The 24,786-nt window shown below is 37.1% G+C and overlaps 1 protein-coding gene across 1 annotated transcript in view; it reads left to right on the top strand.

Annotated features, from left to right (window-relative positions):
• LOC108270491 (ryanodine receptor 3) overlaps positions 1-24,786 on the top strand; it is a 232,279-nt gene that overhangs the window by 83,856 nt on the left and 123,637 nt on the right. The window contains exons 13-21 of the mRNA XM_053682611.1: positions 6,170-6,350; positions 7,772-7,907; positions 12,530-12,625; positions 12,946-13,064; positions 13,472-13,605; positions 14,928-15,169; positions 17,201-17,393; positions 19,641-19,857; positions 21,450-21,554. Of these exons, the coding sequence (XP_053538586.1) occupies positions 6,170-6,350; positions 7,772-7,907; positions 12,530-12,625; positions 12,946-13,064; positions 13,472-13,605; positions 14,928-15,169; positions 17,201-17,393; positions 19,641-19,857; positions 21,450-21,554 (1,423 nt within the window). The remainder of the gene's footprint in view (positions 1-6,169; positions 6,351-7,771; positions 7,908-12,529; positions 12,626-12,945; positions 13,065-13,471; positions 13,606-14,927; positions 15,170-17,200; positions 17,394-19,640; positions 19,858-21,449; positions 21,555-24,786) is intronic.

A 24,786-nucleotide genomic window follows, 5' to 3' on the forward strand; every position in this document is an offset into this window, starting at 1 on the left:
GGGAAGGAACTCTGGACTCCACTTCCCAGCAGCCACTGCACCACACTCATCAGTCACATGACCACCTGCACCTGTAGTCAATTCCGGGTTAATGAGCACACTTTATATATATATATATATATATATATATATATATATATATATATATATATATATATATATATATATATATATATATATATAAAATATCTCCACTGTTTTGCACTGCTTCCTTTTGTCTATGCTGCCGTATTTAGTTTTTGCCACAGTGTTTCGTATGTTTGTTGTAGAGGCCTTTGTATTTTGTTTATTTGTTATTAAATGTTTGAAAATCCGTGCTTGCATCCATATCCAACTTCATATTGTGACACACTTCATGTGTAATGAATGCAGAATATATGAAAGTTCCACTTTTTTAATTAAATTACTGGAAAAAATTACTTTTCCATGTGTCCACAGAATGTGTCTGTGAAGTTTCAGCTCAAAATACCCCACAGATCATTTATTATACCATGCTGTAAATGCCCCTTTTATGGGTGGAAGCAAAAACATACTGTTTTCTATGGAAGACCAAACCTGCATAAATTAAAAATCAATATCCAAATAAATAAATGGATAGATAATTAAATGTAATATGAAAATATAACTTATTTATTTATTTTTAATTTTTGCAGGTTTGAAAAACCTGGCGGACTGTGTGCAGCTCACTTAGGGGAGGATCTATGCAAATAGGGCAGAGTCCCTGGGCAGGGCTTGTTCCAACGGGATGTCGCGTTAGGTAGAAAATGAAAACAACTCATTTTGAGACACTGCTTATGATTTATTGGGAATAAAATAAGGAGTGGGTGGATTTTTAGCATTGTTGGGTGGTTGTGTACACACTCTGCCAGCACAGATTTATGTTCAAATATCATGTAAAAGTGAATTTTGCCTATTAGGTCCCCATTAAAGTAAATAACACTTAATATTTGGTTGCATATCCTTTCCTTACAATAACTGCATGATGAAGCCTTTCCCAAGTACATGTAAGGATGCATTTCTGTGTAAATTGGAAAACATATTACTGTACAAGTTACTGTAAATTTCTGAATTCATTTTTACTGCTACCATTATGACTTACTACATCAGTAAAGTTAAAATGGGTGGTAAAAATGGGTGGGCTCAAATAACAAGTGCCATGTTCTAACTTGTTTAACAGATCTAGATGTAAATATGAGGAAATTAAAGATGAAATTCTGATCTATCCATCCAAAAGATTTAAAAGTGACATTCACTAGGCGGCACATCAGAGCCAAAAAATCCTAGTCTGTCAGGTTTCCTAGCAAAACTGTAAAATGTTCAGTGATTTTATGCACATCAACATTAAACACACTGATAAGCTCTGTCTCTCTTTAAAAATGAACACTTTTGTCATGATTCTTGTTATAGGGTGCATCTCAAAACTGAAAATACTGACCTTACATTCAAAAGTATTTATTAATCTAGAAAATCCAGAATGCAAAAGACCTTTCAGTAGATTTGAAGACAACATTAAAGGTTTTTACAATTTAAACACTAACTATAATAGAAAACCAGTTAGTGTCAGTACTCAATAGTCTAGAAAAGTTTCCCAACCCAGGTGCTGCGGCACCCTGGGGTGCCGTCTGATGAGAGCAGGGGTGCCGTGTAAAAATCCTTCAAACATTTTATAAAATGCTAAAATGTGTATAAAACATTTAAAATATGATAAATATGTCTGAAATAATAACACAGAAACATAAATAATAAGACAGACACACACACGCATAACAATAATAATAATAATTATATATATATATATATATATATATATATATATATATATATATATTTGTGTGTGTGTGTGTGTGTGTGTGTGTGTGTGTGTGTGTGTGTGTATATATATATATATATATATATAAATAAAATTATTTCCTCCCCCTCGACCCCCCTTGCTAACCTGTCAGCAGCACATCAACATCAGTATGCGTAAAGAATGCGTGTGTTTTATCCTAATAATTAGCATAGGATGATGATCTGTAGTACAAAAGAATATTGACAGATTTCTTAAAAGAAAAGCTCCAGCTGCTTCTGCACCATCAACTTCATCCTCATGTAGCTAATGCCTTGTTTATACTTCTGCCTGGCTCCACACCGCGAACCTCCACTGACTGCATGCGCACCTCCCCAAACGGACGAGGCGTTCATACTTGACATGCTCGGCATTGTAATATTCATTGAAACGAAAGGGGGCGACTATAGGAGTAATCGTCCTACAAACTAAGAGGAAATAGCTGAGAGAATTAGTTTGTCGGACAACCATAACAACGCTTAGAAACAAGGCGTCTTACGTGGAGTTGCTGAATGCTGAGGAGGAATTGTTGTGTTTCTTTTTAATGATGTTTGTTTTCAGTAAACTTCACTAAAACCCACAGTATGATAAAAAGAGCAAAGAATCATATAAAAATAATATAAAACCCAGTAAACCTTGAGATGATCACTTGTCACATTACAGCAGAATATAGCTATAAATATGAGAACATGTATAAAACTAAATTGAACAACCTAAAAAAAAATATTATTTTATTAATTTCATTAAGATTTTTATTAAACATGGACTTTTGCTTTCATTAAATAGACTTATTATTTATTATAGAATCATTTTGTAAATGTTAGCAATTATTGTAGACATAAGCAAAAAGTGGGTGCTTCCTACAAATGTCATTTCTCACATTTACAAAATCAGGTGATTATGTTCGCCCATCAATGCAAATGTCTCTTTATGTATAGAGACAATAGAAAGATATTACAGAATGATCACTCTGTATGGCTGCCCATCAATGTGAATGTCTCTGTGTATAAAGACAAATATAAAAACATCTGGCTATCTCTGTGGTCCCGCATGGATAGATCATAGAGATGCCTGTACAATCGTACCTTTTGGCAAGAATCACCTCGAAGTCATTCATTTTTGGATGCGGTGGTGTGCAGCAAGTTACAAAAAATGCCGTGCAGACTGCCACGTGAAATGAGGCCTCACACACTCAACGCGCTCTACCGCCCACTCCGCAATGATGTCATTTTTGCCATGCGCTATCTTCGCGCTATAGCGAACGCGTTGAGTATAAACCAGGCTTAACGCTGTCTAGCATTACTGTTTGTGTAGGGTGGCACAATTTGTTTTTTAATTTTCAAAGGGTGCTGCTGTGACTGAAAAAAGGTTGGGAAACGCTGGTATAGAATACTACATAAGTATGCAATTTGAGACATGCTAGTTTGTTGTTTGCGGATGTAGGTAAATATTTCTAAATGTTCTAAATATTTGCATGCAAAATCCATCTTTGATATTTCTATAATTAATTTATCAAACAACTGAATGAAACAAAATTGGAGATTGGGAGTTTCTCTTGTAATCCCAAATCAAATGACCTCACATGGGGTTGTGACCCCTAGTTTGGGAACCTCTAAACTACACAATCACACTTAATAAAGACACTTAATAAAAAGTGGGACAGATATTATGATTTCTTTTAATACAGTTTTAATTGCCATATGCATTGTGAGATCATTACACTCCTGATATTGCACATTCAGACTAGCACCTCATTTAATCTACATCTACAGACAGTATATATTGCTATTAAATGGATGTATATCAATCCATTTATTATTAAGTTATTATTTAGTTCCTGTTTCTTGACGGTGTGGATGTGTGGGGTTCTGGGACTATGTGTGTGTGTGTGTGTATGTGTGTGTGTTTGGATGTGAGTGTTTGTGTGTTTTTGTATTCGAGTCTTTGATCATGCCTTGCTGAATCAGTCAAAGAAGGAGTAGAACAGCATGCACACACAATACACTTATTGTCTTCCCCCTACTTTTTTCTCCTGATGAGAACACATTGTTGTGTTGGCAATTTGTTTGGATCATTGTCTTGCTGAGTGATAAAGTTTCTCCTGATTAATTTGGATGCATTTCTCTGTAAATTGCCAGATTTAACTGCATCATCAATAAAAATTAGTGAGCCTGTTTTAGAAGAAGCCATGTAAGCGCAAGCTATGGCACTACCTCCACCATGTTTCACAGATGAGATTGTATGTTTCGCATCATGAGCGGATCCTTTCTTTCTCCACACTTTGGCCTTTCCTTCACTTTGGTAGAGGTTAATCTTGGTTCCAGAACATTTGTGGTTCATCTCTGTATTTATTTGTGAATTCCAATTTGGCTTTCCGATCCTTACTGCTGATGAGTGGTTTGCATCTTGTGCTTTAGCCTCTATATTTCTGCTCTTGAAATCTTCTTCGATTGTTGGATTGTGTTACCTTCACCCTGCTCTGTGGATGTTGTTGATAATGTCACTGACTGTTGTTTATGGGTTTTTCTTCACAGCTATAACAATGTTTCTCTCATCAGCTGTTTTTCATGGCTGATCCATTCGATGTCTGTTTCTCAGTTTCTTTCTTTTTCAAGACATTCCAAATTGTTGTATTGGCTGTGCCCAATGCTTTTGCAATGGCTCTGATTGATTTTCCCTCTTTTATCAGCTTCAAAACAGCTTTGCCGTTCCAATAGTTTTGAAGGGGTCTGTATATTATAAAAGCATAACAGAGAGCACAAGGATGGCTGACCTGAGTGTGCAAAACTATATCAGTGAGCTTGCCCATTAAAATTGAATGCAAGGTGTTGTGAATTGTTTTCAAAAAAGGTTAATGCATAGAGCATGCAAAGCAGCTGTCATGAGTGAGAGCTATTCAATTCTGCGAGCAAAGAGCACTGAGACGTTGAGATTTTTTGCTCACTCTACATGTTTTTAGGTCTACATGTTCATTTTTGAAACGTTGGGTGTGGGGATAAGATGTATGTTCCTATGACTCTGATCAGTTCCTCTGGAAAGAGTCTCTGATCCCATTGAAAATGTATTAAGCACAAAATTAGTCTACAGTTAGTCTGCATTCTTATGCAAAGATAAATAAACATTTTATTGATGGATGCATTTAAATCTGCAATGTCATGGATGGATGCAATTGAAATTCTAATGGTTTCTGATAGTTTATTATGATAAGTGGTGTAAATATGCCAGCATTTAAGATAAATTTCAGCTGGAAACAATCATAAATCATTTGAATCCTTTTAGCAAATGTCCTGTCAATACTGTATGCTAATATGTTATCTACAGGGGGGCAATTACATTTGCCAAATGACTTTACACAGGGAAACTGAACATATAGGCATATCAATACAAATGGTGGCCTACTTGTTCATAGTAGCTACATTATTCTATGTAAGTTAGCCATGTACAGCTGTAGTTGTAGCTAATATGATAATTAAGTTTATTGTGATCTCTTTTGTCTCCACCTTTTTAGGAGTTCTGAATGAGATCAAGGTCTGTTTCCAGAAGAAAGGAAATTGGTTAAGATTGACCACTTATTGTCATGTCTCATCCCCACCCCCAAAGTCTCAAAAATTAATTTGACTCTCAAGCAACATGTAAAACTTTCGAGCGAGTTAAAAGGAGGCTTGCATGTCTCAGAGATCAGAGCTTGCTGTTCGGAAGAGCCCTCATGCATCTCACTGCTCCACAATCATGAATACCCTTGTGTGCAAGCATTTCAAATTGTGCTCGCTGATACTGATGTGCGCACTCAGGTTGGCCATTCTTGCACAATTTATTAAACATACTGTTCAAAAGCCATATATTGTCCCCATATGTTAGCATATTTGCTTCACACTGCTGGGGTTCCGGGGGTTTGAATCCTGCCTCTGCCTTTTGTGGGAGAGTTTGCATGTTCTCCCTGTGCTTCGAGGGTTTCCTCTGGGTACTCCACTTTCCTTCCCCAGTGCAAAGGCATGCATTGTAGGCTGACTGACATTTATTTTCAAATTGTCCATAGTGTGTGAATGTGTGTGCAGTTGTGCCCTGCAATGGGTTGGCACCCCATCCAGGGTGTCCCCTGCCTTGCGCTCCGAGTCCCCTGGGATAAGCTCCTGGCGCCCCACGACCCTGTGTAGGATAAGTGGTATGGAAAATGGATGGATGGATGGAGAGATATTATCCCTTAACTGACTGATAATTGCCATACTTTTTGTGAACATGTGAACATAAGTTCTTAATTAACCTTGAGAACGGTAATTTTTTTTAATCCATGCATCATGTAATATAACTACAACATTTGAATCATTGAATCTTATCTCTTAGAGATCTGGACAGTCTGGCTGGGAAGAATCGCACAGCTGTTGTTCTTCCCATCTATGAGGTTCTCCAGACCTTAAACGACCTCATTACATATTTTCAACTCCCTGATGCCGAACTGGAGCATGAGGAGAAGCAGATCAAGCTACGCTCGCTCAAGAACCGCCAGAACCTCTTCAAACAGGAGGTTAGTTTCCTTCACCAGCTTCCAGGCAGGCTTTGACAAGCCAAGTCTGTCATTTTGTGTGTCCTTTTTTAATGGCAGTTTTATTGAGAGGACATTTCCATAGCAGACAAAGCTAGCTGATGGAAATTGCCATGTTCCTATTTTTATAAGAGCAGATCAATTTATTCTGCAGTGTGCAATTCTAGGTCTGTCTGCTAAGCTCAGGATAGAAATAAAAAACAGTGCTATGAAGAGACCTTTAGAGAAGGTTATATGAGGAATTATAATGCAGGTGCTTACAATATAAGTATAGTAATTAGCATTAAAATTGGCCTCCTGTGCCGATTGAGAAACACTTTGATTGATGTAAGTCCACATGACTAAGAAAGTCCTGCTTTTGCTTTACATCCATAAAAATGTGTACTCTGAGACACACTATATGGCTAAAGGTTTGTGGACCCTTGACCATCACATACATTTGCCACAAGGTTGGAACACAATTGTATAGAATGTCTTTGTATGCTGGAGCAATACAATTTTCCTTCACTGGAGCTAAGCGAACAAAACCTGTTCAGCATGACAATACCCCTGTGCACAAAGCGAGGTCCATGAAGGCAGGGTTTGCCATAGTTAGAATGGAAGACCTTAAGTGGGCTGACCTCAACCCCGCTAAACACCTTTGGGATGAACTGGAATGTCAACTGTGCCCTAGGCCTCCTCAACCAACATCAGTGCCTGAACTCACTGTTACTTTTGTGGCTGAATGAGCAAATCCTCACATTCAAATTGTACTATAAAGCATTTTAATATTTTGTCAGTGGTTTCCTACAATAGCCTAACCTAAACACTGCCTTACTGGGCTCCAAAGTAAAGCCATATTTCTATGCAAACTACCCCCAGATTCCCAAAGAACTATTCTTTATTTCTAGAACTGCTGTTACATACATACCACACACACCATACACCATGCACAGGGCAGCATGTCTCAGCTTTTTTGTTGTCCTTCATTGTTATTAAATGAAAATCTTCCTGGAAAATTATGCAGTTATTTTATGAAATGTCAATTAAAGGCATTCCATTGAACGTTTCTGATCTTTCTAATAAGTTTAATAAAATATTATTATTATTATTGTCAATTACAAACATTAGTTCCCTGATTTTGGGGAAACTACTGGTTTAAGTCACACTTCAGATTCAAATACGACTACAGATACAGATATTTGGAACACTAAATATATACAGCTATAGATAGTGGTCTTGCCTTATACAACTAGTAAGCATATTCTGTTTCACTTTGTGTCATGGCTGTGATCATCATCTCCCGGAAGGCTAGAGGACACTCTAGGGTAAAAGAGGACACATATGGTCACTGTGACAACAGCGGTTTCTTCCTTGACCTCTCTTACTCTTTCTTTGTCTCTCTTTGTCTTCTTGTGTCCTAGGGGATGCTGATATTGGTGTCTAACTGCATTGATCGTTTGAGTGTCTACAACAGTGCAGCACACTTTGGAGAATGCGTGGGAGAGGAAGCTGGCACAGCTTGGAAAGATATTCTCAACCTGCTCTATGAGCTCCTGGGTAAGACAGTATAATGCCTGAGCTTCTGTTAATGTGGGAAATGTGTCCAAATCAGTTATTGTCTAAGACTGCCTTGAAAAAAGTCTTTATATTTAAATCTGTATAGAATATCAATGCTGAATAAAGTTACCAATAGTGTGTGATTAGAAGTGGTTTGACTGGTTTTTGAAAGTTTTAGTCATCTCTTGTCTATGGACTGTTGTCATCAGTCCATAGTACCTGCTGTGTGGCTGAATGGTGATTTATCAGAAATGTCAGTCAGCCCACTTTATTTTTATTACTGCTGGAAGACTAAACAATTCTTTGGGTTTTTGATCCAGTGTGACTGTGAATATGGCTTCTATGTGAAATAAGATTTCTAAAACATATTTAAAAAAAATGTTGCATGTAATTGGGAAATTATGGGAAACTATGGGAAATTAACCAAAGGGTTAATTCTACTTATAATAGAAAATAGCCTTACCATTTTTACTTTCAGGTTTTACTTTATTAGAATGTTAGTTGTAGGATCTTATGGCAGATTGAGGATCTTATTTGCTATTATAGTTCAGTCAGGGAGTCTTACTGTAGAAAAAAAAAAATCTATCATAGCACGTGAACATTATTTAACGTAGACAAATGTATCTCATTATAAGTTTACAAATAGTGACCTTAGTATTATAAGGTTCTATCTGTCCTTAATTTTTCATTCAGATAGAACCGTATAATACTAAAGTCACTAAATATATAATAATGCATATTTCTATACATAAAAAAATAAATTAAAAAAAATAAAAAATTATATATATATATATATATATATATATATATATATATATATATATATATATATATATATATATATATATATAAAGTTTGAAATTGCCTTTTCATTTGGCAGATTGATACTCATTTGTTTTATTGTAATCTGTTACTTAGAAATAATATATAAATTTGAGTGATGATTTGTTACACGCACACACATGCACACACATGCACACACATGCACACACACGCACACACGCGCACACACATTATTTACTTTACCTCCATTTTACTTTCCTTTTTTTTGGTTCAGCATCCTAGCTTTGATATTGTGAAGAGATTTTTATCCCCCACAGGGGACTGTGATGTCTTATGACATCACACACACTGTTCAGCCGAGATGTTTTCTCAGCAGATGGCCTCTGAATCCATGATGAAGTATGCCATCTATCCTCATCAGTGTCTGATATGGAAGCTGATGTACTTTCGCAACCCTCACAAATAACACTGGCAGTGCTGTATCTATTTTAACCATACTTATAAGTCGCAGTGCATCACACGCACACACAAAAAAGATACCAACAAGGTAATGTGCCAAGACTCATTCATATACATATTAGCGAGGTACAGATCAAATTTAAGGGTACCTTTCAAACTGGGCTTTGATTACACAGGCATAAAAATCTTTTATATATATATATATATATATATATATATATATATATATATATATATATATATATATATATATATATATATATATATATAAAAAATTCTGGATGATTTATGAAAAGTGTATATCCAACTGTGACATTAGATGTTTTATCTAGTTTGACTGTCTTTAGATGACAGATCAGTAGACTTTGTTGGTGTATTTTTTTATGCTTGTCTGGAAAGTTATTAGTTTGAGTTTTCTAAGAGCACATTCATCTTCAGGTATTTATTCAATTTCCTATTCATTTGTCTGACATAAGGAATTCCCAAATAATAAGTGAAGGTGTAGTTTGAGGCAGTACCGCGTTAAGCCCGCAGTTAATGCATCCCTTGGGGTCCCAGTTATAGTATAAGCCAGTTATATTCCATCAACTGGTAAATCAAATGCGCAATCAAAGAATCGTAAAAACTAAAGGCACATCGTACCCAAAATGCTCAAACAAGGAGCGCATAGTGAACACTTGAATTAAATTTGTTTATCTAATAAAAAATAAAGAGAAATACAGCGTGCATGTCATCAACCCATATAGGCTAAAAATCATCCACATAAATTAAACAATGTTATCGAGTAATAATTTTACAAATCATAGATAGTCCCACAAATAAAATTAATTAAATCTCACTTAGCACTAAAAGGGCTTCTTCCTGCTCTTCTTCAAAGAGAATTCCTTGATTAAATCCTTAAAATCAAGTTGACGCAGAATGTCGTACTCACTTGACATCACTGGCAAACAGTTAAGCCTTTTTTTCATGCATTGATGTCCTCAGTCTATTTTTTATAAGCCCCAATTTTTAACCACCTGATTCAGAAGTGTTGGCTGAAGGAGGGGGCATATCATCATCCAGGTGGATGCTACACACTGGTGGTGGTCGAGGAGATTTCCTCTCCATACAATGTAAAGTGTTTTGAGTGCCTATAAAAGCAATATAAATCTAAGGAATTATGATTATATTAGGCCTAAAATGAGCAAGGTCGTCTCGATAGATCCAGTAAGCCCCCCGGCCACGGCTGATAGTGTAGTTGATATAGTAGAATTAGCCTCATTGTCATTTATTGTGTCACCACTATCAATGTCTAGGAGTGCTTCTATATTTTTTTAACGCTCTTTTTACATTTATGTAATTTTTGGCAGACACCCTTATCCAGAGCGACTTACATATACATTACATATACATTTTTGTGTCGGAAAATCCCAGTTTCTGAAGTACTCCAACCATCTCGTTTGGCACCAACAAACATGCCACTGTCATAGTTTATGAGATCACATTTTCCACATTATGTTGTTTGATGTAAACATTAACTGAAGCTCTTGACCTATGAATGGTTATGTGCATTATGCTGGTGCCACATGACTGGTTAGATAATTGCATGAATGAGCAAGTTTAAAAATGTTCCTAATAAAGTGGCTGGCAAGAGTATAATCATGTGCCATGACACAAAGATGACCATCGTAGTTAAACCAAATAATATATATATTTAAAAAAAAAAAAAAAAAAAAACATTTTAAAAACTGGTGATTTTGCAATGGCGATACATAGAGGTAATGACTTGAGGGGGAAAAAAAAAAGAAAATGAAAAATGGTCAAGCAACCTGTATTGGACCACTTGAGATGGAATGACCCAGTCTGCACACTGTTTTTTTCCCCAAGTGTGAGCCCTGGCATTACATTTTGAACACAAACTAAATTACCCATCTATTGCTGTACTGTTTTGATTCCTCCACTAGGAAGAGACAGGTTAAAAAGAACCCTTAGAACCCAAAGAAAAAAATCATATCAAGTTTAAGATTAAAAGATTATATTGGATATTATTCTGGATTATTCCAAGTGCAGTAGCGCCATTAATGGTCATAAGGAAAATACACAGAATGGTATGAAAATGTGATAAGGGCTAATTTCTTTCTAGATTGTAGATTCATGCTGACTATCATTGACAGTCATGTGAGGTGACTACACAAAGTGAGGTTTTTGAGAATTTGATTTCCATTTGGGTTGAATATTTGTCACTGACACATCCATAAGATGTCACCGACAGTGATTGAGAAGCATGTGAAATACAGTTATGGATGTGTGAATGTGAACAAGGTACATTATGTTCACTGTCATGCTTTAATAGAAACTAAAAATCTACGTGCACATTGTTCAATCAAAGTGCCCATAAAAAGCCGGGGGGAGCTTTCACAGTGGCTCAGTGGTTAGCACATTTGCCTCACACCTCCAGGGTTGTATGTTTTCCCCGTGCTTCAAGGGTTTCCCCCTGTCACTCCGTTTTCCTCTGGAGTCCAAAGACATGCATTTCTAAATTGTCCGTAGTGTGTGTGAATAGGTGTATGTGCAATTGTGCTCTGTGATAGGTTGGCACCCCTTTCAGGTTATCCCATGCCTTGTGCCCTGAGACCCCTGGGATAAGCTCCAGGCTACGTGTGACCCTATGTAGGATAAGTGGTATGTGATAAATTCCAAATTGGCTCAAATTTATAAAGGCAAATGTGTAGATTAGTGCATATGCAGTGTTTTGAAAACAGACACCTATTTAATCGATATGTAGACTTTTGGTGTGCAGGTTACATTTTAGGCACTTCTTTTTTTTACATTCTGCTCTGGAGGTTTCTGTTGCCTACTGTGGGAATGTTGCTTTTTGACTGCTAGATTGGACCTCAGATCTGTGTCCTTCATATGGCGTTTGAAAGCGTGATTATGCTTTGCTAAAGAAGGAGAATTAGTTTGCTAGCCACATCTCACCTGCAGTCTTCAGCTGCCAGCATGTACATACAAGCACATACACAACCACACCTGCATCAGTTTAGAATTTTATATGCACTGTCTTTTCCTTCATTCCTGGCCAGAGCTATTTGATCCTGACAGTATGCTTTAACTCTTCATACTCTCATGTGCACCAGTAGTCTCATGTCATCGACAGTATACAATATATTTTAATTAATATTCACAAAAGCTGAGCTGCCTGAATGTGTACTTGATGTGTCCTTGGGAGGAGGAGGGTGATGTCTAATAAGATTGTAGAATATTAAAATGTCTTAGCAAGGTGATAATCTTGAGGATGTATGTTTTCATTTATGAGATGAAGGTGTAGCGAATTTCTTCAGGTATGCGTGTGTTTGATAACAAATTATCTCCCCTCTTTATTTTTTCAATTTAATTTTTAGCTGCTTTGATCCGAGGAAATAGAAATAACTGCACACAGTTCTCCCAAAATCTGGACTGGCTGGTCAGCAAGCTGGAGAGACTGGAGTCATCCTCAGGTAGAACAAACAGTGTCTCATTATTGTCACTGACAAATAGAGTTGAATATATTTTGTCTTCAGTCTTGCTTTTCTGATTATTGTGTAAAATATTCTGTAAATGTGTGTGTTATTTGGTGTCAGTGTGACAGATTTGGTTTGGCTGCCTTACGAGTTTGTAACTCCATCCACCTTCATGCACCCAATTTGTTTAGGAGCAGGTCTATGTTCATTGGAATAGTTATTGTATCATCTCTTTGAAACACAATTTTCTATGTGCTGTCTTGTCTTCCTATTGGTTCCCATGCACTGGAGCATTAATGACTGATTCTGTGCTTCAGGGATCCTGGAAGTCCTTCACTGCATCTTAATTGAAAGCCCAGAGGCGCTTAATATCATTCAGAGAGGACATATCAAATCTATCATCTCGCTGCTATACAAACATGGCCGCAACCACAAAGTAAGCTTCTGCTGCTTCCTTTTGCATGATTGACCAACTATCTAATGGACAGGGCTTCACATAGAATATAATCCATGAATGCAAGTTTATTTTTTATTCCTTAATTACCAGTTATGCCTTGCTCAAGGTAATTTCAGGGCTATCTTGTAACATTACAGAGAAAGAGAACATGATGTAATTTTTTAGTTAAAGAGGATTGCTTGCTGCATGTAAAATATTAATTAGACCCCTTATCATATATATGATACTCAGATTTCAGAAAATGTATAAGCTTATTGGGTTATCAAGCTGAAAAACCACTTTGGGAATATACCACTTAATGTAAATGAACCAGATTTGTAAGGACATGACCACTACTCCCACTGTCTTTAAATTTCCATCTTTTGTCTCTTTTTGTTTGTCATAAGATCCTAGATGTTCTGTGCTCACTCTGTGTTTGTAATGGAGTAGCTGTAAGAGCCAATCAGAACCTGATCTGCGATCAACTGCTCCCAAAACGAGACCTGTTACTCCAGACACGGCTGGTGAATGATGTCCAAAGGTAGAGAAAAAAATAGTTTTTTTGTAGTGGTCACTGCACTAAATTATGCAACTACTCAGCTGAGTATATATCAAATGTACATTTTTCTGTAATTATGACATTTATGCACCATTATAACCCAAAAATTGCTACGGCATAGTATTTGACACAAAAATGGTCTTTGCACTTTTATCTAAGGAATTAAATATGATGGGGCATGCTGTTATAGGAAAATAAATATCAGTGTAGTGTGATATGAGCTGACTTGGCACAGAGGACCATTATTTTCCAATAATAGCATGCCAAGTTTTTATTCCTCTTATACCATAGCAATTTGTCAGTGATTACATTTTTATTTATTTATTAATGAACAACTAATTGTGATTTTTTTTTTACCATTTATAGTTCTAGTTAATGTTGTGGAATTATATGGGAATGGTAATGGTCTGCACTTCTATAGTGCTTTTTTAACCACAGCAGTTCTACAAAGCGCTTTACACTGTGTCTCATTCACCCATTCACACACACACACACACACACACACACACACACACACACACACACACTCATACACCAATGGTAGCAGAGCTGCCATGCAAGGCGCTAACTTGCCATCGGGAACAACTTGGGGTTCAGTGTCTTGCCCAAGGACACTTCGGCATATGGAGTCATGTGGGCCGGGAATCGAACCGCCAACCCTTTGTTTTAGTGGATAACAGCCACAAATAGCCAAATATCCAAATAACCAAATAACAGCATGTTTTTAAAACCATTAATTATGAATTAATGTGGAGCTTTATGTGGAGCATCCATTGTACAAGTTCCGTTAATTATGAACCATTAATAAGTTGTTGATATATAAATGATGTCATATTAGAATCAGTGCATTAATATAAACCTATAATATGTATTATAGCTGGCACTATTGTCAAAGTTGCTGTTATAAAACTATTAATCAACACATTTTGACCAGTCAGTGTACAGAATCTGACAGTGCTGTGGTAAATGCTTTTTATTTATTTATTTTTTTGCATGAGTGTTGCTTAAGAGATTTAAAGTAATTTTTTAATATTAGGCTACATTTGAATCCATACTTGCATTAAACAAATGACAACACTGACTGCCTTAAATATAATGACATGCTGGTTGTGATAAAAATAACAACTAGGTGTAAACATATGTTAAAATAACACACTAAGTGTTGATTCTAGCACATCTGTTTCGTGAGTGTTGCATTTTCCATTGGCTTTATAAACAGCAAGTCATACATTTACACATTTACATCATTTATTAAGATTTTTTGACACAAACTGTCTGTTCTGTTTCCTTTTCTATAATGATAGCATGAGACCTAACATCTTTCTGGGAGTGAGGGAAGGTTCTGCTCAGTACAAGAAGTGGTACTTTGAACTGATGATAGACCAGGTGGAGCACTTTATAACCAGCGAACCTTCTCACCTGCGGGTCGGGTGGGCTTCCTCCAAAGGCTATGCCCCCTACCCAGGGGGTGGAGAGGGCTGGGGGGGAAACGGAGTTGGAGATGACCTCTATTCTTATGGGTTTGATGGACTTCACTTGTGGTCAGGTATGTTTAAATACTAAATATTTAAAATACAGGATGTCCCAAAAGTCCCTATACATAGGGAACTATGCATGTATGCCAGCATCATGTCGGTTGTGCCTTCGTCAGTGGGTGTTCGTGGACGTCCACTCCTCGCTTGGTCCGCAACACTTTCAGTCATTTTGAATTTGTTAAGAGGTTTGGCAACAGTGGACTGGCACCCTGTCCAGGGTGTACCCCGCCTTGTGCCCGATGCTCCCTGGGATAGGCTCCAGGTTCCCCCGCAACCCTGAAAAGGAGTAAGCGGTTGAAGATGGATGGATGGATGGATGGATGGTTTGGCAACAGTGTGTGATGTTCTTGCCATTTTTCTTGTTAAAGTACTTCGCAACCTTGTGACAGCTTCCCAATCCAGATATGAGAATGATTTCAATACGTTCTTCTTTTGTCAAAGACATTTTTAAAGGCTATCTGAAATTTTTTTTAGATATCTGAAAAAGTGCCTATGTGAAATAGTGCCTGTTAATTAAGTTATATACTTGAACAAAACCACAAGGATACTTCGCTTTTTCAATCATTTATGCAAAAGAAATATCAATAGATGTGATATTCTTCTGGGGAAATAGTAGTAAGTACACCCTTGGCCTCAGAAGCTAGTATTGCCTACTTTAGCAGAAATAACTTCTAGTAGGCATTTTGCATAATTGTCCACCAGGCTTGCTGGAAATTTTGACCACTCTTCCATGCAATATACTTTCAGTTGCCAGATGTTTGAGAGTTTTCTTGCATGTACTGCCTGTTTCAAATCCCCCAACAACATTTCAGTGGGATTCCAATCCAGACTTTGCCATTCCATAACCCTCCATTTCTTCTTTTTGAGCCATTCCTTGGTGGATTTACCTGTTGAAAGGTCCACTTTTGGTTCAACTTCAACTTTTGGACAGATGACCTCACATTATCTTCAAGCACTCTTTGATATGATGCAGAATTCATAGTTGAATCAATGAATGCAAACTGCCCAGTCCCTAAGGCAGCAAAGCAACCCCAAAACACAACATTTCTGCCATTGTGCTTCATAGTTGGTATGAGTTGCTGCTCCTGAAAAACTGTCTTTGGTCTATGCCAAACATGTGTGCTGTTACTGTGGCCAAACAGCTCCATCTTTGATTGTCTGTCAAGTGCACATTATTCCAAAAGGCCTGGCCTTTGCCTATATGCTCACTGGCAAACTGTAGTCTTGCAAAGGCTTTTTTCCTGGCACGTCTCCCATGCAGGTCAAAACCTCTTTTTTCTGAAGGCCTTATAGAACTCTTTAGATCTTGGCATGATGACATCACACAACCCAATAGCAAAGGGAACACCAGACACTAGATATGAGAGGGGTATAAATAAGACAGGTTCCACCTGCATTCCGTAAGCAGGTTCTTATCACTGGCAACCAATCTTGAACACCTGACTCTTTGAAGACATAACAAATAATCTTTGGGTTTGAAGGTGTGATAAATGTAGGGGTGTACTTACTTTTTCCATGTGTTATTTTGATAATTTAAATTGAAAATGACTACAGAATGTCACTTTTATGTGTCATTTGATAGAGTGTATCAACTTTATAAAGAGGATCAAATGTTTGCTTGTCCAAAAATGTCAAAGAAGCCAACAATTTCCATAGGGTGTCCTTAATTTTTCACATGACTGTATATGTGGAGACTTTTGGGACACCCTGTAGATTGAGATTTTTATATATATATATATATATATATATATATATATATATATATATCATTTTAGGTACTTAAATTGTGCTATTTTGTTCTGGCAATTCACACAAAATGCAGTTTATTTATTTTTATTGGTCACTGTTTAGTCTGAAACTTGATTTATTCTGAATTGCCTCTCATGCAAGTGCAGTGCTCATGAAAGTGATCTAGTGTGGATTGCTAAGGTAAAGGTAAAATACTTTATAAAGTGCAGAAGTTACAGTTAAAAGGCATTGACTGACTCCTCCTCTGTGTTCACAGACAGTTCTCTGTTTATGTGTCTATGTTTGTGCTGCAGGTCGAATCCCACGGAGAGTAGCTTCAGTAAACCAGCATGTACTTGCCTCAGATGATGTGGTGAGCTGCTGTTTAGATCTTGGAGCTCCAAGCATCTCCTTTAGAATCAATGGTCAGCCTGTTCAAGGCATGTTTGAGAGCTTCAACACAGATGGTCTCTTCTTCCCTGTTGTCAGCTTCTCCGCTGGTGTCAAGTATGTAATAGTACAAATTAGAGGGATTATACACTATATGGCCAAAGCTTTGTGGACACCTGACCATCACAAGCACATTTACAAAAGGAACTTGCAGATCTTTTTGCTGTTATAAAAAACTCCACTCCTCTGGGAAGGCTTTCTGCAAGAATGTGGAATGCGGCTGTGGGAATTTGCCCATTCAGCCACAAGCGCATTAGTGACGTGAAACACTGATGTTGGGTGAGGAGGCCTAGGGAACCATTAGCATTAAAGGTCATCCCCGAAGTGTTCAGCGGGCTTGAGGTCAGGGCTCTGTGCAGGCCGCTCAAGTTCTTCCACTCCAACCTTGGCAAACCATGTCTCCCTGGACCTTGCTTTGTGCACAGGGGCATTGTCATGCTGGAACACAGTGAAGGGAAACTGTAATGCTACAGCATACAAAGACATCATATACAACAGTGTGCTTCCAACTTTATGGCAGCAGTTTGGGGAAGACCCACATATGGGAGTGAAGGTCAGATGTCCACATACTTTTGGCCATTTAGTATACAGTATGTGTGTATATATGTTTACACAGTACATTGGACAAGCTAGTTTGAGTGTCACAGCTTGATAAGCCTTCAGACAGAATTGCAGTGTAATTGTTTCTCATTGCTTTTATTACTCAGTTGCTTTACAACATCCTGCCATGCTTTTTTATTGCCTTTTTGGAGTACAGCCTTTTGTATTGCCACTTATTACCTACTCTATTTCAAACCTTATTCACACCCATTCATTTACTAATATCCTGTTGCAGGTAACCTGTAAGAGTTGTTTTGTTTTTTTTCCATGTAAAGTGTTAATATTAATAATATGTCATGACCAATGCAAATGGTTAAAGCTCTAAAGCTGAGCACTGAGTGCATGGTGGGCATGTTAATACTCCCGGCACTTGGAATAGCATTAATTCTTCCTCTTTGGCTGCTGATTATGTCTGGTTCTCTATAAAATGCTGTCTAGCAGTGGCAACATGTGTGACCATCTGATAACACACACAATGGCGCATACACTTACAGCATTGGAGCTCAGCAAAGCTGTACATCTTCTGACCATGACTTCCATTTTTTTTTAACTGTGCTACATTTATTTAAATATATGTGTGTTTGCATGCATGGGTGTTTGATTTGAGAGAAGTAACTCAATTCAAATGTATATATCGAATTATAGGGAATTGATTAATTTAATTTTGTGTTGGTAAGTGTGTCTGAAGAGGCCAGCTGGAAAGGGTTTTCCATTAAAAAGCCTTACCAGGTGTTCAGAGAACATTGGAAAGTAAGCAGAGACTATAAATCACTTTATGGCTATTATTGTAATTTTTATATCTCTCCAAATTAGATTGAAGGATTGCTGAGAGTGCTCGCAAGTTAATAAAGCCCAAAAGAGTAATTACGGTGTTGATACAAGATCAGTTCAAAGCACATTGTGATATTAGTTAATGTGCACTGCTCATTTTGCCAATCTATCTCTGTTCTGATAAATATTTTTTTCCTACATCTTTTTGCTTACACATTGTTATTACACACAGGCACTAAGAGCACTTGCCCTTTACCTACAGTTGTGCTCTTGAATTTACATACTGTACCCCTTGCAGAATAAGGTTTTCAGAAACAATTTACTTAACGTATTGTGTTGCCTTCTTGTGCATCACTGAATGTTTGCACCTTTTGTAATAGTTGTGTATGAGTCCCTCAGTTATCCTTAGTGTGAAAAGATGGATCTCAACATCATATAGTCGCTGTTGGAAAGGGGTCAAATATGCAGAAGATACTGGGAAAGCAAAGAATGTGCAGGACCTGGAGGATTTTACAGTACTAAATAAAAAACAAAAATGCAATTTTAATGATGCCTCTTATTAAAAAAAAAAAAAAAAGAGATTAACATTTTGCAGATTCTGCAAGGGTTATTTAAATTTATGAGCAAAACTGTAAGCCATTAGCACAAAAATCAAAACAAAAATCTCACGCTCATTACACAGTACAGTACTCCACCTCAAAGCACAAATTTTTATAATTTTCAAAAACTGTTATACCACAAATACATATAATACATAGAAAGTAATGGCAGTCTCAATTTCTTAAGCACATGGATTTAAGGATTCAGATCTGCGGAGAGCGGCGTCCAACATGTTGCCTCTCACCGACGCCATTTTGGAATGATTTCTTTATCTTGTCCAGCATCATATTTTCATTTTGTATTCACCCACTCAACCTTTGTTTATCTCTGCAGGGTGCGTTTCCTTTTAGGTGGCCGCCACGGTGAATTTAAGTTCCTGCCTCCGTCAGGCTACGCTCCCTGCTATGAGGCACTGCTTCCCAAAGAAAAGATGCGAGTAGAACCAGTTAAGGAGTACAAAAGGGATGTGGATGGAGTGAGAGACTTGCTGGGCACCACACAATTTCTGTCCCAGGCTTCTTTTATACCCACTCCAGTGGACACCTCTCAAGTAAGAACATTATTTATTATGTCAATACAAGAATAACAAAATTGACAGAATAAAGTGTATGTGAAGGTTAGTTAGTTATGGATGTGTTGCTGTTTCTTTATGTAGTTTAGTCATAAAATGTCTCCAAGTTTATGTACAAAACATTTTATACCTTGTATATAAAGGGGTGCAGCAGGTAGGTCCAGGGTCCCTGGTAAAATTCTGAGCCCGGGTTACTGTCTGTGCTGAATTTCTGCTTCTGGGTTCACCAGTTTCCCACACCTTGCAAAAACATGTATGTAGGTAAATTGGCAAAATAAAAAAATAGTGTTTTTCACGAGTCTCTGTCTTCAAGTCCAAGTCAAGTCTCGAGTCAGTTGTTCATGAGTCCAAGGCAAGTTGCAAGTCTTTTTTTTTTTTTTTGTGACTTAAGTGCGACTCGAATCCAAGTCACGACTCAAGTTTTCCATCTCTGAGTTACACAGTGACACACACATCGAGTTTGACTCCACTCAAAACCACACTGGGCTCCACTCCTGTCAGCCAAGAACAGGAATCAAAGGCTGAAGTTGGCACAGGCACATCGAAACTGGACAGGTAAATATCAGAAAAACGTTCCCTGGTCTTTTTTCCAGTCTTAAATTGTCACGTTCTAGTGAGCCTGTGCCCACTGTAGCCTCAGATTACTGTTCTTAGCTGACTGGAATAGAAGCTGATGTGGTCTTCAGATGTTGTAGCCCACCCTCCTCGATATGTTGTGCATTCTAAGATGCTTTTCTGCTCACCAAGTTTGTAAAGAATGGTTATTTGAGTTACTGCAGTCTTCCTGTTAGCTTGAACCAGACTGGCCATTCTCCTATGACCTCCTCTGACCTCTCTCAAGGCATGTCCACCTGCAGAACTGCTGCTTTGTTTATCATGCTATTCTGTGTAAACTCTAGAGACTGTTGTGTATGTAAATCCCAGGAGATCAGCAGTTGAATTACTCAGTACCAACGTGTCTGGCAACGATAACGATGCTACGGTCAAAGTCACTTAGAGGCTTAGGGGCCATGTGTGTGCAGAGTTTGCATGTTCTCCCCGTGCTGCGGGGGTTTCCTCCGTAGTGTCTGAGTGTGTATGTGTGTAGTGTATGAGTGTGTATGTGATTGTGCCCTGCGATGGACTGGCACCCTGTCCAGGGTGTACCCCGCCTTGTGCCCGATGCTCCCTGGGATAGGCTCCAGGCTCCCCGAGTAAGTGGTAGAAGATGGATGGATGGATGGATAATGTACTATGTAAATGATAACATTTGATGTGAGCATTATGCATTGCACTGCTGCCAAATTGAAACGGCAGGTGTACAGGTGTTCCTATTAAAGTGGCTGGTGAGTGTATAAGAACACACATAGAGACAGAGCTTACAGAAACTCAAATACTTGTATTTCAATATTAATTAAAAAGAACATAGCAGGTGCAATAAAACAAAATAGTAGATAAACAGAATGATCAACATCCAACAAATAAATTGTCAATTATTTTAATAATAGTTTAAAAAGAAATTAATAAATGAGCTTTTGTAAATGAGCTTTTGTAAATCTAAAGCTCATTGTAAAGCCTTTTTTGTGTCACAGATTGTCATGCCTCCTCACCTGGAGAAAGTACGTGATAGGCTGGCTGAGAACATCCATGAACTGTGGGCCATTAACAAGATTGAACTGGGCTGGTCTTATGGCAAGGTACGACAACAACAACAACAACAACAAAAAACATTCAGCAGGCCTGATAGCACATAGCCCATACCATTTTAACACACAACCATACATTTTAGTTTGGACCAGATCATACAATTATGACACACACTCAAATTTCATCCACACCAATATTTCAAGTCATACTACTGAAAACTTTTAGATACTACAGATCAGATTCTTACTCTGAATTTTTGAATGGTTATCATTTATATTAACAAAAGCTTGTTCAGTGCTTCACTTTGCTTTCTCTTTTATAATTTGCTGATCAAATTAAACAGAGGGTAAGTCAAAAAAAGATTTTGGTTCATTGTGCAATTGAAAGCATCAACTCCATTTTAATTTCCATATGTTCCAGATTACTTAGTTCAGTCATTTCTCCCATGTTGGGTATGATTGATTTTGCTTTAAATTGTGATTGATTTACTCAGATTAAAGGGCTGAATGGGTAACAGCACACATTTGCTGCAGTTTCAACACTTGTCATGGGTAAACTATGACTATGTGCTCAATTTCTCAATAACTCATTTACAAATTCAATGTAGTATTTCTATGTAATTTATTCAGTTCAGCCTGATTAATTTCTGTTTGTAAAACCAGACTTTCATTATGAAATAGTTAGTATCTGTGATCCTCTCTTTCTTTTTTATGTAAAAAAAATAAATAAATGACTTTAAGACCACATTAGGCCCTTTAAGACAAAATCATCATCAAAATCCCAGCACTTGTATGTATGTACTACAAATATGATTAATATGTTGACTTATATTGATCATATTCTCTTTGATTTCCTTCTCCTAAGCCCTGAAAAACAGTGAGTCTCTTTTTGTACTCAGACCATTTTTTCTGTTCCTCACAGTAGTTAAATAGAGTTCTTAATTAGGACCAAGAGCAATTATTAGGACAGGTCAAGCTCTCCACTTGTTAAGCTGCCATCATCGAGGTCCAGCTGTTGTGGGCAGGATTTATTTATGGTTTTAATGAGACCTTGTTAACTTTGGGGTGATGTAGCATTGGCTGGAAAATCAAGATCAAAATATAAATGTATCTGGCACAGTTGGTGATGGCTTTATATTATCAGGAGGGGTATTGGGTGCTTCCTTAAATTTATCTAGACACGCAGTTCCCTCTCTTTGTCTAGCAGCGATGCTTCCATGGCAGAGGTGTGTGTCTGTGGTTTAAAAAAACCCCAAACAAACAAACAAAAAAAACAATCCCAGGATTAACCCTTAAATGCATAGATGTTTCGACAGTCATTAATACATATTCGGGGCGTTAGCGACCCGGAGTATATAACATGGATGGATCTCTAAACTGCTCCAATAAAACTGTCCTAATATTTTATTTACAATTACAAAATAAAACAAATGCAAAAGAGATACACCATTAAAATCACGCATCAATAATTCACATGCTAAAATAATGAAAGTATTGTAGCATTTTCATTCAATCGTTTCAGTCACCATAACATAATTAAAATCATTACAATATTTAATATTTTCATAATTAAAGTCATTTTATCATGTATAATTGCATGTATAATATAATCAAGGCTAAAAACAATATTACTAAGTAATATTAAGATAGATAATTGTGACACCTTCTGCATTTCCCCTGGTAAAGTCAGCATATGGCTCATATTCGGGATCGGATCATTCGATGCATTACTCTCAATAGGCTGCTTTTGTGTTCATAATCATCAAAATCAATATTTTGTTCGCTGACAGACTCATCATCAGATCCACCATAAAATGACGCTAATATTTGATTAGAAACTTGTTCTGCAGTAAATTGCTGAACCATGTCAAGTTTTTAATTTTTTTTTATGTCTATATACCTTGGGTCAGTAGCAACCCTATAAACATTTTACAATAAATTAATTATAAAACAGATATTATTTGACAATAAAAAAATGTTTTTGTTATATTGTTGATAATGAATACATTGAGGAATACCAAGAAGGTGGAGGTCTAACGTGAAAAAATGAATGAGGGGGAGGGTACTGGATGACGTCCCGGGTCACCATCGACCCGAGGTATGTGTTTAAGGGTTAAGCTTCTACTAAAGATGTAATTCACCATAAATAATAAAAAATTAATCTGTATTCATAAAGAATATCAGAATTAAAAATCAATGTTAGTAACATGTACAATACTGTTCTATAATTTCTAGGTTACTTTACAAAGTGTAAGCAGGAATGAATGAATAGTTCTTCATGAACACTTAGGTTACTGTGATTTCCTACTAAGGAACACTAATTAATTACTCAGTAAGAATGCTTGGAGTTTACTAATAACTTGCATGGTGTAGTTCACTAATAACCTAGCAGGAATTACTGAGACTTACATTTCTCTTGCAGGTAACTATGGCTATTTAATTTTAAGTAACAATGGTTTTCCTAATGAGCAGACCCTTCACTTCATCCATACTAAGTCTGTATACAGGTGCTACCCAGGGATGTGTACGGAGCCCCTCCTGTACTCCTGCTTCAGGCATGACTCTGTTGCCAAACACAGCTTCAACGTCATTTTCAGGTTTGCTGATGACACACCCATTCTAGGCCTCATTACAAACAGAGATGAGACAGCCTATAGCAGGAGTATCTAAATGTTTTGGGAAAATGACCCAAAATAGGCATTATGCATTTTCTGTGACCCCAAGACTTGACCACCCTACTCTTTTTTTATTTCAGATTTATTATGTATATAGGACTACTGTAACATTTGAACATTTTATTATGTTACTAATTGTAATACTCCCTGTGACACTCACAAAGAGTTCTGTCCATTAGAAAGTAGTTTCTATGTGTTTCACGTTTCCAGATTATCATTGACAACTAAAGAATGAAACAGTCACCCTTCAGTAATTAGCAATGTGTAAATTAGTAAAGGAGGAAAGTGAAACAAATGTCTCAATTGGGAATTTGTGTTAATGTGATCAGTAATTAATCCGTAATTATTATAAAAGAGACATAGTTAACTACTAGTTCTGCAGGAGAAATATAAGACTCAGAAATTACTCCTCAGTTAATGGTGAAATACTCCAATCATTCCTACCTACTAATTTCCCATTAGTTTATAGTAGGAGTGTTAATGAAGGACTATTTTTTCATTCATGCTTAGTCCTGATTTACTATGATGCCAGTTAAGAAGCACTAATTTGTAAATGCAATCTTCTAAAGAGTAAATGTATAAACATGTCATGTGCAAACTTGGAGAGT

Source organism: Ictalurus punctatus, chromosome 9, assembly GCF_001660625.3.
Source record: "Ictalurus punctatus breed USDA103 chromosome 9, Coco_2.0, whole genome shotgun sequence".
Taxonomy (NCBI): Eukaryota; Metazoa; Chordata; class Actinopteri; order Siluriformes; family Ictaluridae; genus Ictalurus; species Ictalurus punctatus.